Source organism: Engystomops pustulosus, chromosome 4, assembly GCF_040894005.1.
Source record: "Engystomops pustulosus chromosome 4, aEngPut4.maternal, whole genome shotgun sequence".
NCBI classification, from domain to species: Eukaryota; Metazoa; Chordata; class Amphibia; order Anura; family Leptodactylidae; genus Engystomops; species Engystomops pustulosus.
Genome location: NC_092414.1, coordinates 17,489,025 through 17,503,970, shown reverse-complemented (window position 1 = coordinate 17,503,970; position 14,946 = coordinate 17,489,025). Strand labels below are relative to the sequence as shown.

Below are 14,946 nucleotides of genomic sequence, written 5' to 3'. Positions count from 1 at the left end.
TACCCTACACTTTGGCCAATAACCTGTGTGTCCCAGGACTATAGAGGATCTGGCAGGTCTCCTATTTGTGATATACAGGCAACTGCTGTTTCTTCCACTTAACAAAAAAGGACATCTACCTCCAGGATGAAAGACTGTATGCTAAGGAGCCTGAGGAGCCCCAGGCTCCATTAACACTTATGCAGCCTGGAGCACCTCAGCCTCATTTGCATACAATCCTTCATCCTGGTGGTAGATGCCCTTTAAAGATCTCGGCAGGAGCCAATCAATTGTTGAGGTGGCTCACTTCTGTAGCCAGTCATTGGTTGTGAGGTCATTTCCTGTATGTAAAGAAGGAAACAGGAAATAGAGACTTAAATACAGATAGGAATAGAGAACACTTTAGAGGAAGAATAAAAAGTCATTAGATTGTGGCTCAATTTTTCAAAAAGTTAATGTCCAGTGGATGTGGAGGTATCCGGCGCTCACAGACAAACTTAAATCGCAGATTAGAGTACTCAAGTGGAAGGTTATTTACTGGCAATGTGTTTCGCCCAAGAAGTGGGCCTTCCTCAGGCCACGTGCGTGGCTGATTTTGTTGCGAATACATAAACTTCCACTTGAGTACATTCTGATCGGAGACTCATGTCAGCACTAGATACCTCCATATAGTCACTGGACTTAAACTGCAATATTCTTCCATTCCCGGAACTGCACATCAACACTACAACAGGGCTTTATGCTTTGTTGCCTCTTCATTGAAACTGGAGGGCACATCTGTGTGTGGCCACCATATCTTTCCCAGAACTTTGTGCAGTAGTCAAATGATTTTTTCGAAAACACCCACACTGAGTATAATAGTGTTTCGAAATGATGCCCATAGACAGAACTCATACCGGCAAATTTGAAATACTATAGCAATGGTCCTTAGGAATCTGTGGGTGGTTTAGTGTCCCAAATCCCCCCAACAGGTTCTTGGATACAGTTAGATGTGTTTGGGAGGGGTGGGAGGGTTTCTGATCCATAAGTCTGTTACAATTCCTCCGGATAGAGAATCGGTAACAGATTATTGGGGACAATTAGTAGAGTGTTGGTGTCTGGTACCCCGCCATACACCTAAACAGTGGTATGTGTCAACCTTATGTTGCATATGCTTGTAGGGAAAGCTTCTTGACCCTTCTTTGACATCATCACAATTTTTGTAGCTGCCTAGTCCAGAGGCCCAAAAATTTCTCCCTTACCCCTCATCTTGTTTTATCCCTTTCCCTCTAGACCATTAATATCTACAAAATATGTATAAATTATAAATATTAAGACAACATAATTTGGATACTCTTTGGTTTTAAGTAGTCCAAGGCAAAAAAAAACAAAAAAAAAAAAAAAACACAAAAACGTGTATAAGACACCAATTTGTAAATTGATTTTATAATTACCATGGCATATAATCAAGTTCATAAAAAACCAAGGGTCACTAGTGACTTGGTCTCCTTGTCCTCTCTGGGATAGAGTAATGCAAATCAGATTGACGCCATTTTGTGTGGACAATAACCAACTGTTCGGCCATGATTTTATACCTCACAAATGTAAAAAAAACTATTTTTGAACTTCCATTAAATAAATTGGTAACATTACTTATACAGACAATTGCATACACCCACCTCATAAAACTTTAAAAAACCATATATACTCGAGTGTAAGCCTAGTTTTTCCACACCAAAAAATGTGCTGAAAACCCAAACTCGGCTTATACTCGAGTAAAAAAAAAAATAGGTTTTACCAGGGTAAATATAAGTTTTTTGTGGTAAAATTAGGGGCCTCGGCTTATACTTGGATCGGCTTATACTCGAGTATATACGGGTACATAAAACACACCTATAACTTAAAGCTTTCCCACAAAAAAATATCCCACAAAAAAATATAAAAATGTAAGTAAAAATTTTGTCAATTCCAAATTGAACCCAGAATTTTCGAGGACCAAACCAATATAAACTTTTCAAAAGACAGAAGAAATTAAAAAATATACAATTAATATATTTCTTAAAAATATCCAAAAATTCGAAAAAAAAACAAGAGTATGTGAATATATGGTCTTGTAGGTTAATCATTTTTGAAAGTTTTATATTGGTCTCAGAAATAAAAAAAAACACATTTTTGTAATATATTGTACTAATTAAAATGGAAAAACTCCACCAAAATCGGAATGAAAATGTAAATTAAAAAAATATTTTTGGAAGGCGAACGTGCAGCTGTTTTGCATCTGATTTTCTAATTCAAGGTAATTGCTGGTAATGAGTAACTGCTACTAACACAAGTCTATTACACTCTAGTTTACAAGGTCAAGGAAAGGTCGTTTTCTAACCAATTCAGTCGACTTCAGAGTGTTTCTAATAAGGCAAGACTAATCAACTGGCAACCCAAGTCTGCGAGGAGAAAGGGACTCTGTAAATTACTAATACAGGGGAGTCAGCGCCGGGCAACTAAGGCTTTCCGAGGAAGAGTTATAGCCCCTTCTGCAAAACTTACCAAGTCATTAACTACTCTCTGGTCCATAAATAAACCGCCTTCATTAGGTGTGTAAACAGAGCACCTATTGTCTTCTAACTACCGCGCCGTAATTTGCACCGGGTAAGAAAACAGCTTCACGAGCTGTAGAATTACTAGAAAAAATGCAATTATTCCAATTTATCTCAAAACTTATTGAAACCCCTAACAAAAAGGACGTGGCCAAAAAAAAAAAAAAAGGAAGAAAAATTTGTAATTTGTATTTCGAAATTACAAAAATATTATTTTTGGGGGTTGGTAGTACAGGGTTTGACAATGTATGGATTTAATTTTTTTTTTTATATGGATTTAATTAATTCCAAATTTAATGCAATGAGATTTTTTCAATAGTAGAAATGTTAGTGATTTCCTTGATGTTTATAACTTATGGATTCCCTAAAGAATAGACTTGTTTTTGGGTCTTGAGGAATGGATTGAGATAGAGGCTAAAATGTAGAGATTGTGGTGCAACCACTTTGCCCTTAAACGAAACTGCAGTCGATATACAAAGAGACGTCTTCAAAAAATGCTCGTTTTTGGTGTTAAAGCATGGCTGTGAATCTTCCAAAAAATTCCAAAAAACACGAATTATTCATGAACAGGCCCAAGGAACTTCTCTGTCGTCTAAGCAAACCCTGACCAATTTCCAAAAACATCGATATACAATGAGACATCTTAAAAAATGCCAGTTTAGGGTGTTTATATATAAGGGAAGATTTAGCAGATAAAGGGCGGTCCCCTACTTAAGAACTTACATACGACCCCTAGTTACAAACAGACCCCTGGATATTGGTAATTACTGTACTTTAGTCCTAGGCTACAATGATCAGCTGTAACAGTTATCACAGGTGTCTGTAATGAAGCTTTAGTGTTAATATTGATTCTTACGACAACCCAACATTTTTTAAATCCAATTGTCACAGAGACCAAAAAGTTCTGGCTGGGATTACAATAATAAAATATACAGTTCCGACTTACATACAAATTCAACTTAAGAACAAACCTACAGACCCTATCTTGTATGTAACCCGGGGACTGCCTGTATAAATAAAATTCCCAAAAATTTACAATTAATGGACCATTAAAAGATATTTCAACTGGTAAAAAAAAAAAGTTGAACAGCCAAAAATTTGCATAATAAAAAGATAACGATTTACATTAAACCTAAATAACGTGGCTTCTACTACAGTGAAAACCAGCTCCGTTCTTCTACTTTCAGAAGCATAGACTGTTATTTAAATTTTAATCTGCACCATGATCACATAGGGAAACCACAAAAGAAATTAAGGAAAATAAATATTTTTTAAAAGATTATAAAAATTTGAAGGTAAACATTTTGAAATAATACAAAAATTTATTTAAAAAAAAAAAAAAAAAGTACAACAAGCTCCGAAACCCTAGTGTTTTTGTAGAGTGATGCCAGATACTGGCTCAGTCGTAGATATCTGGTATATACAGGCATAATCTCAGCACTCGAGAGATTAGTACGGTTTCCTGCGCTGGTAACACAGGGCTATTCGAAATCTACAGGAGATTCCATTCCAACTTCATAAAACACAGTAACGTGCCCTCAGCAGGACCCGTCACAGACGTCACTGTAGAAGAGTCGACCATGTTCTCGAACCACAATTTAACGAATTATGACAACTTTATTTGTAAGGACAAAATATCTTTTTCACTTAGGGTTTTTTTTTTTTTTTTGGTGTCCACGTGAGGAATTTTCTCCCGAATTACTATGTCAAAGAAGCATGTCCACACTTCCATTAAGCATGAAACCGTCTACACAAAAACAGACTTATGTTGGCATTTTCTCAGGGCATCCTGAAATCGGACACAAAACCACAAGTAGGAAAAATGTAAATAAGCGGTTTATTATGAGAAGCGACCGGCTATATATACAGTTTGCGAGACCTAAAATGTAGGAGAAAAGTCACTCTGTTAGTTTCAGTTATTGGAGCCATTGCTGTATACAAAAATTTACAAGTATTATAGGAAGATTAAAAAATGTTGCGCTTTGCACCTTTTTTTAAGTGTATTAAAATATGTATGAAACATAACGTATTGTATTATGACCCTATTCAATCAACAGTGGCAGGCTGTTCAATCTTCTACGACGGAACATAAAATGGAAGCCTCTTCTACGACGGAACATAAAATGGAAGCCTCTTCTCCGACGGAACATAAAATGGAAGCCTCTTCTCCGACGGAACATAAAATGGAAGCCTCTTCTCCGACGGAACATAAAATGGAAGCCTCTTCTCCGACGGAACATAAAATGGAAGCCTCTTCTCCGACGGAACATAAAATGGAAGCCTCTTCTCCGACGGAACATAAAATGGAAGCCTCTTCTCCGACGGAACATAAAATGGAAGCCTCTTCTCCGACGGAACATAAAATGGAAGCCTCTTCTCCGACAGAACATAAAATGGAAGCCTCTTCTCCGACGGAACATAAAATGGAAGCCTCTTCTCCGACGGAACATAAAATGGAAGCCTCTTCTCCGACGGAACATAAAATGGAAGCCTCTTCTCCGACGGAACATAAAATGGAAGCCTCTTCTCCGACGGAACATAAAATGGAAGCCTCTTCTCCGACGGAACATAAAATGGAAGCCTCTTCTCCGACGGAACATAAAATGGAAGCCTCTTCTCCGACGGAACATAAAATGGAAGCCTCTTCTCCGACAGAACATAAAATGGAAGCCTCTTCTCCGACGGAACATAAAATGGAAGCCTCTTCTCCGACGGAACATAAAATGGAAGCCTCTTCTCCGACGGAACATAAAATGGAAGCCTCTTCTCCGACGGAACATAAAATGGAAGCCTCTTCTCCGACGGAACATAAAATGGAAGCCTCTTCTCCGACGGAACATAAAATGGAAGCCTCTTCTCCGACGGAACATAAAATGGAAGCCTCTTCTCCGACGGAACATAAAATGGAAGCCTCTTCTACGACGGAACATAAAATGGAAGCCTCTTCTACGACGGAACATAAAATGGAAGCCTCTTCTCCGACGGAACATAAAATGGAAGCCTCTTCTCCGACGGAACATAAAATGGAAGCCTCTTCTCCGACGGAACATAAAATGGAAGCCTCTTCTCCGACGGAACATAAAATGGAAGCCTCTTCTCCGACGGAACATAAAATGGAAGCCTCTTCTCCGACGGAACATAAAATGGAAGCCTCTTCTCCGACGGAACATAAAATGGAAGCCTCTTCTACGACGGAACATAAAATGGAAGCCTCTTCTACGACGGAACATAAAATGGAAGCCTCTTCTGCGACGGAACATAAAATGGAAGCCTCTTCTGTGACGGAACATAAAATGGAAGCCTCTTCTCCAATGGAACATAAAATGGAAGCCTCTTCTACGATGGAACATAAAATGGAAGCCTGTTCTACGACTGAACATAAAATGGAAGCCTGTTCTATGATGGAAAATAAAATGGAAGCTTTTTCAACACAAGATAGAAGTCTCTTGAAGCGCCAACCCAATTCATTCATGAACAGGCCCAAGCTACTTCTTAAAAAGAAGTTGCTTCCACTGTCTAAGCAAACCCTGACCAATTTCCACAGAGTTCTTGGGCTCCAAACACTGTTGATATGTCATCAATGTTAGATAAGTGAAGGTGTAAGACTTACAACTACAGAGAACACCTTAGTGTTTGGGGTACCAGGAGTTGACCATCAAAATGCTGGACACCCCCAGCGCTCTCAGTTTGCTAGTTCGATGAAAGTTTGTTTGCATCGGATACTGTGTTTCCCCCTTTACATCCATTTGACCTTGGACTTTTTATCTGACCCGTATCTCCTTCCAATTATTCCTACCCATTGTGTGAATATGGGATTCTGTCTGTCCTGACCTTGGACATTCCTCTGATCATCGCTTAGCCCGTGAATTTGCTACTGCACTTCTATATCTCCTGACTCATTTAATTTTCCTCTCACTGAACAGAGATAACGTAGTGACTAGGTGGTTTCCCTGACACAACGTTCGGATCCCTTTACTGGAGGTTAAAGGAAAACAAGAATACCCCCTAGGTGTGACCCCCCCCCCTCACCGAGCAAATCTGTACAGAGACACAGTGGTCAACCACTTAATTAGATAGACATAGGGGGCTTAGGGGAGAGCTAGATTTATTTTTCAGTGGTTTCCATGGGCAACTAGAACAGTTTTACCTCAGACACTTCTGATAAATCTCACCCATACTTTTTTAGCTCCCAAAAATGGGCCTCTGCATCGCTTATCATGTAGCCATGAGTATTAGAGGGGGGGGGGGGTAACAAGTGTATGTGGCAACCGCCTAATGATCAAGACCCTAAATTTTTGTAAATTTTTTTTTCTCATTTATGTTAATGCGCAGCAAAGAAACCTAATCGAAAATACAAAAACCATGGGGGGAAAAAAAAATTCTCCAAAAAGTTGCTAAGGGATTTTCGGTATAAAAAAATGCAACATTTGAGGCACGTGGATAACAAACTGGAAGTCTGGCAGTACGTCCCGTCTGCGTTACAGTGACATATTGTTGAGAGCCAAAGAACCATGAGAGCTCATTATCCTTACAAGCAGAGGTCGCACTAACATTTTTCCAGAAGGGTAAAAATACTCCTCTCACCATTTTTGAGGAGTATTTTTACCCGAGGAGGAGTATGAAAATTTCGGTAAAACACAGCACGCACACCACTACACTACACTACACGCACGCACACCACTACACTACACTACACTCACACAGCACGCACACACACCACTACACTACACTACACTACACTCACACAGCACGCACACACACCACTACACTACACTACACTACACTCACACAGCACGCACGCACACCACTACACTACACTACACTCACACAGCACGCACACCACTACACTACACTCACACAGCACGCACACCACTACACTACACTCACACAGCACGCACACCACTACACTACACTACACTCACACAGCACGCACACCACTACACTACACTCACACAGCACACACACCACTACACTACACTACACTCACACAGCACGCACACCACTACACTACACTACACTCACACAGCACGCACACCACTACACTACACTACACTCACACACCACTACACTACACTACACTCACACAGCACGCACACCACTACACACAACACTACAGTACACTACACTCACACAGCACGCACACCACTACACTACTCTACACTCACACACCACTACACTACACTACACTCACACAGCACGCACACCACTACACTACACTACACTCACACAGCACGCACACACACCACTACACTACACTCACACAGCACGCACACCACTACACTACACTACACTCACAGCACGCACACCACTACACTCACACAGCACGCACACCACTACACTACAATACACTACACTCACACAGCACGCACACCACTACACTACAATACACTACACTCACACAGCACGCACACCACTACACTACACTACACTCACACAGCACGCACACCACTACACTACACAGCACGCACACCACTACACTTCACAGCACGCACACCACTACACTACACAGCACGCACACCACTACACTACACTACACTCACACAGCACGCACACCACTACACTACACTCACACAGCACGCACACCACTACACTACACTCACACAGCACGCACACCACTACACTACACTACACTACACTCACACCACTACACTACACTACACTCACACAGCACGCACACCACTACACTACACTACACTACGCACACCACTACACTACACTACACTACGCACACCACTACACTACACTACACTCACACAGCACGCACACCACTACACTACACTCACACAGCACGCACACCACTACACTACACTACACTCACAGCACGCACACCACTACACTACACTCACACAGCACGCACACCACTACACTACAATACACTACACTCACACAGCACGCACACCACTACACTACAATACACTACACTCACACAGCACGCACACCACTACACTACACAGCACGCACACCACTACACTACACAGCACGCACACCACTACACTACACAGCACGCACACCACTACACTACACTACACAGCACGCACACCACTACACTACACTCACACAGCACGCACACCACTACACTACACTACACTCACACAGCACGCACACCACTACACTACACTACACTCACACAGCACGCACACCACTACACTACACTACACTACACTACGCACACCACTACACTACACTACACTACGCACACCACTACACTACACTACGCACACCACTACACTACACTACGCACACCACTACACTACACTACGCACACCACTACACTACACTACACTCACACAGCACGCACACCACTACACTACACTCACACAGCACGCACAACACTACACTACACTACACTCACACAACACTACACTACACTACACTCACACAGCACGCACACCACTACACTACACTACACTCACACAGCACACACAACACTACACTACACTACACTCACACAACACACAGCACGCACAACACTACACTACACTCACACAACACACAGCACGCACAACACTACACTCACACAACACACAGCACGCACAACACTACACTCACACAACACGCACAACACTACACTCACACAGCACGCACAACACTACACTACACTCACACAGCACGCACAACACTACACTACACTACACTCACACAGCACACACTACACTACACTCACACAGCACACACAACACTACACTACACTCACACAGCACACACAACACTACACTACACTCACACAGCACACACAACACTACACTACACTACACTCACACAGCACACACAACACTACACTACACTACACTCACACAGCACACACAACACTACACTACACTACACTCACACAGCACACACAACACTACACTACACAACACACAGCACGCACAACACTACACACAGCACGCACAACACTACAGTACACTACTCACACAACACTACACTCACACAATACACAGCACGCACAACACTACAGTACACTCAGCACGCACAACACTACAGTACACTACTCACACAACACTACACTCACACAGCACACACAAGACTACACTCACACAGCACACTACACTCACCCGGCCTTGATCTTAAGTCCAGTCGCCCCTCTGTCCACATGTCTCCCCTGTGGCCGGTGCTCTCACTCCGGGTCTCTCCGGCACGCCCCTTAGTCACGTGCCCCGCTGAGCGGCCCGGCGCGCGCTGCGATCGCGCTAGTGACATTTCCCTCTTTTGCAGCGCGCGCCAGGCCGCTCAGCCTGTGCGCTACAGGGAATAATTGCCATGCGTTCTTTTACGCATGGCAATTATTTTGGGGGGTAATGGCGCCTCATCACGCGTCTATGACGCGTGGTGAGGCGTTAATGCGACCTCTGCTTACAAGAGAAATCCTTGTTCTATCACCAATAACTGAGAAAGATTAGGTAATTTGGCCAGCGTCTCCGTAAGGATAACGAGGATCTTTGCAACTACTGGAACACGCTAATCCCACAATTGATGACCTAATTAAATCATTAAAGCGGTCTACACAGCAGTGTTTGGATAATAACCTTACTAATCAGGAGGAACAAGGCTAAAATCGGGAGTATTAGCACATTAATGAGCTCCGCTAGGATATGGGGCTGACCCCTCCGTTGGCTCATGCCTTAAAATGCTCACACCACAATTAAAACTATAATCTATAAAATTCCCTAAAACAAAGGGGAAAAACTCAAACAAACTCAATGTCCACAGGAATTCACAAACGACTTATCCATGATTGTTGCCGCTCAATTTTAAGATCTATATGATCCTTCGTGACTTCATCTTAGATACGTTGGCTCTTGGTAGTCCGAGATCCACGGATAATAGTGGAATTTGCTCCGATTTCATTCCAAAAAAATTCCATTACAAAAAAGTTTCAGATGTAAAAACAAGAACACTTTAAGGGGAACCATCATGAACAGACACAACAAACCTTATGCACCCTCCCACTGTGCCTTTGTTGAAAAGTGCAGCGTTGGCATCCCAGCTTAAATCTGCCTCCTCCCACCAGTAAAATCGTTCCCCAAACCTATTCTACCATTGTCTAGGTTGGCCTTTCCCACTGGTATGTGGCTCTGCCCAACGCAAGATTCTTGAAATGTTGACAAGATCTTCAGGTTTCCCAAAAAGTACTAACTGCTAAATTCACCATGGAGTGAGAAGGACCAATTCTGGCAAGGACAGGAAGAGGATTTCCTGTCTGCTAAGGTCGAAACTCGAAGCCATCAATCAAAAGAAGGAGGCGTGGTTCAAGGGGAAAAACTGACTCTTCTCTTCAGAAGTTGACTCATACTTACTCATTTGCATATCAGAAAAAAAAAGCTTTAATTTAGATACAATGCCTTAGTGGTAGATAATTTTAGGTGATTTGGGGAGGTCTGTTAACCCTCTACCAGCAGGGATTTCTGGTGTGATGGGTAACATTCTGGTGACAGGTCTTCTTTAAAGGAAATCAACAAGAAGAATTTGACCAAAGAAAGCTGCAAAGAGTATTCTGTATTGTACCTGGATGTGAAATCAAAACTTTGTGTGGGTTATTATTGACAGCAGGACTGTGAAAAATGGATTTAAATTTCATTTAAATTGTAGCAGTGGGTAGTATCCTCACACTGTTGCTCGATCTTTCTACTGGGCTGCTCCAAAGCCCCTCCAGTGGAAGGACACTCCTCCAGTGCTACAATTCTATAGTATGAAATCAAGAAGAACACCGCACCACAGAATAACAAGAAAGTGTTAAAAGTCCCATAACAAACACCAAGCTCTCAATAACCCTAATAATAAAATAAAATAGACCTCACAGACAAACCATATGACCTAGGGGACAATTACCCCATAATATTGTATGTATAGGTCATAACCACCTTAAAAAGAACTTACTTAGGTGACAACCACCCCATAAAACCATAGTTAGATGTGATAACCACCTAAAAAAAAAGTAACCTCTTAACACCATAACGAAGTGGAAAGAATAGAAATGGTAGAGTAATAATCTGCATACTTGGTTTATTACCGACCAGACAGATGGTTCTCGCTGGGATTCCAACTTCCATAAATAGACTACTTATCAGGGCGTTTCTTTACAGAGGACGTGTATTCAAGAAACACGCCCCACCCACATGGTCATCTGAAATGTGTTATACACAGTCCTTCAGGTAGTGAAGTCTTACTAGCTATACCTTTAAGCTGTATCACGCTGGTTGGATTAACAAGTCCGTCATAATAAACGCTCTACAAAAGACCAACACATTGGAAAGAAGTTTGACCATACTTTGGTCAAGTTATTTGGTTTGACCACCCTCTAGAGCATTGATGGCGAACCTTTTAGAGACAGAGTGCCCAACCTACAACCAAAACCTACTTTTATGTCGCAAAGTGCTAACATGACAATTTAAGCAGTAACTTATTGATCCCAGCTGTATCACAAGTTTCAATCGTATTGGAGTCCTGAGGACACCAATGCAACAGAAGGAAGATGGAGAAATTATAGCTTCCTTCCAGGTTCCCCTGAAGAGAAACAATCAGGGGACCCAGAGCAGGAGCTCCAATGATAATCCATCTCTGTCCACACCTTCTCGCTTCTTGTGTAGTCCTGGTAGCCAAGGAAGTGTCGCTTTAGCATGGCATGTCCATGGCTGTCTTGGACCGCAGGAGAAAGCCATTAGTCACATCAAGCAAAATTTGTGCTGGGGTGAAGGCCTGGGTGCCCACAGAAAGGGATCTGAGTGCCACTTCTGGCACCCGTGCCATAGGTTCGCCATCACTGCTCTAGAGGATAATATTGCAATACAACCGTGGATCTTAAGAAGTTTTTAGTGTATTCTGAAAAATACAGACTTTCTCAGCTAACTTGGGTGTCCACTGGAGACCAGGTGGTGTAGTATAACATTAGAAGACATATCCACCAACCTCAAGCCCTTCATACGAGCACTGCAACCCCGATTTCTTAATTTCTGGTCACAGCCAACCTGGAAGTCACAAGGCTCCTACGACCACTGTGGCTAATCACGGACCTTAGCGGTCAAGTTCAATTGTGATAGCACACCGGTTGTTACATGTTTGAGTACTGAGACCAGTGTTGTCCTGAACAATCATTGGAAACAATCCATTTCAATGTGACTGGGACTGGAAGCAGCGGGAACATTCTTCTAGACTTCCAAAAGGGAGGAAATTTATACCAATGAAAATTCCTTTCAGGTAGAGTATTGTTCAGAATTTGCCCATGATAAAAATTCTAACTTGAGATCAGAGAACCTGATCGGAACCACAAATTGATTCCCCGTAGCAATGTTTGTGATTGGCCAGGGGTGTCCCTCTGACCAATCACAGGTATGGCTAGTACCATCAATTTGTCAGATTGGATGCGTGGCCGCTAATATGTCCAGGTCTCACGGGATGCATATAAACTTAAGGTCCGGGTGCACTCATGTCTACTTCTAACAAAGACCGGTACTAGAAAAAATGTTTTCCGCCTACCGAAAGCAGCAACCACTTTTACGAAGCAACGACTTTCAGCCACTATTTTCTAAGTATTGGATTGGTCCCGAATTGAGCAGCAATACCAAATGTGAAAGTGGAAAAGGGCCAAGTCTCTGCAGTCAAAGTCCCAAAGACTACTTGGTGGTGCCATTAATATTTTTGAAACCATTATAAGAAAAATTTTGCCCTTGCTACAATCAAGGATAGAAGTTCTTCTATACAAAGTCACTCAAATTTTGACAAGGACAATAGTTGATTACCACTAAATAATTGATAGTCACCAGAAAACCTTAAGTATAGGTGAAACGCCAAGTCAAAGACCAATTCACAGAAGAATGACCTCTACTAACTTTTTTCCAAGATAAGGTTTTTTGAGTAACACATTTAACCTTACATCAGCCTGAATACCAAATCGAAGAAGATCAGAGTAAAAAATTCCAATAAAAAACTTAAAGAAGATAATAGCATAGGTCATCCTGCCAAATACGTACCGTTCGAGCGATGGATGCAGGTATGCTGGTTGTCACTCAGGAAGAAGCCATCCTTGCATTGGCACTCATAGCTTCCCATTGTGTTAACACAGATTTGTTGACATCCACCATTATTGTCTGAGCATTCATCCACATCTATGGGTAGAGGAGAAAAGAAATAGAGATATAGGTTTAGCAATGAAATCAATCAAGACTGATGTTATATATAAAGCATGTTAGTCCAGTAGATATACGTGTGAATGTAAGATATTTAGGAGTACATCTAGTGGTCCTCAAAGGGAACATCTCTTGTCCCCAATTTCGGGTCAATAAATAATTTAAGGTCTTGGCATGCCCTAGTTTGACTGTGTACCATCTATGGCAAGAGGAAGAACGAAGCATAAGGTGGCCATGTTTATTAAATGAAGATTGGCCAAGCCCAACAGCAGGATTAGTCAACCAACAAACAAGGGTGGTGGTCCCAAATATCTCTCAATGGAAGGGTCCTGGAAAACTAATGATTGGATTGTTTTAATTTCAACATGCATGATCCTTCTGATCTCAAGACCAGATGCTGCTGCCACCACAGTAAGTAGGCCAATGAGGATTTTGGTAAAAAAAAAAATAACTTCCTGTCAACTATAGCCATCAAAAAAATTTTAAGTCCAGTTTCCGAGGTCTTCATGATAAACCTTTTTATGATTGCAACGGGTCAATTGTTTATTGTCATTCTCAACGTACAACTGGTACCGTCAACAGAAGGCATGGTCTTCCACCAAGTAACACGTCACTTAATTTAGATAGGACTTGGCCATAGTATTGTTAGGGCACAAGGCCCCATCCATGGTTTAGGTCTCTCTGCAACTTGTTCAAACCATAAAGTTTTTTAGAGGAAGATTGGAAACAACAAACCAACCAACCATGTGAGATCAAGGATGGAGTTGGATTGGTCAGCCCCAAGTATTGAAGATCAATTGTCCCTTTCCACCCAAACTTAAATTTTTCGAAGTAGGACCTGCTCGTCAAGTGCTGCCAGGCCCATTTTTTCTTACTTTTGGTTTACAGAATTCTACTTTATAATAATGCACTTGTCTTGATGGAAATCGGCTGATGCCACACTTATGGCAAGGTAAGGCCAAGGTAGACTTGTGCTCATACACTGCTACCAATCCAAAAAGGTAGTCCTAGAAGTAAGTACAAGAAATGATAAACAGCCTGAACAAAGCAAATGGCATGGGTGTGTCCTAGACTACCTCCAAATCTCTATTAACACTGGAAGCACTAGTCACATATCACAACACAATTATTGGACCAAAAAACTAATACTCCATGATGGGTACACTCTTACTTTTCCCGATTTCCTGACTAGACAATTACTTTAATAATCTGACTTACAGACCGGTGGGGAAAAAAAAAAATCTTAAAAATATATCCATCTAATTATCCGA

At 41.8% G+C, this 14,946-nt stretch overlaps 1 protein-coding gene across 6 annotated transcripts in view; it reads right to left on the bottom strand.

Moving 5' to 3' along the window:
* SCUBE1 (signal peptide, CUB domain and EGF like domain containing 1) overlaps positions 1–14,946 on the bottom strand; it is a 156,063-nt gene that overhangs the window by 94,096 nt on the left and 47,021 nt on the right. For 4 of the 6 annotated variants that reach the window (XM_072145350.1, XM_072145352.1, XM_072145351.1 and 1 more), the window contains exon 4: positions 13,520–13,654. In XM_072145350.1, the coding sequence (XP_072001451.1) occupies positions 13,520–13,654 (135 nt within the window). Of the gene's footprint in view, positions 1–13,519; positions 13,655–14,946 lie in introns of those variants that run through there. The other 2 variants (XM_072145355.1, XM_072145356.1) reach the window with 2 other exon arrangements.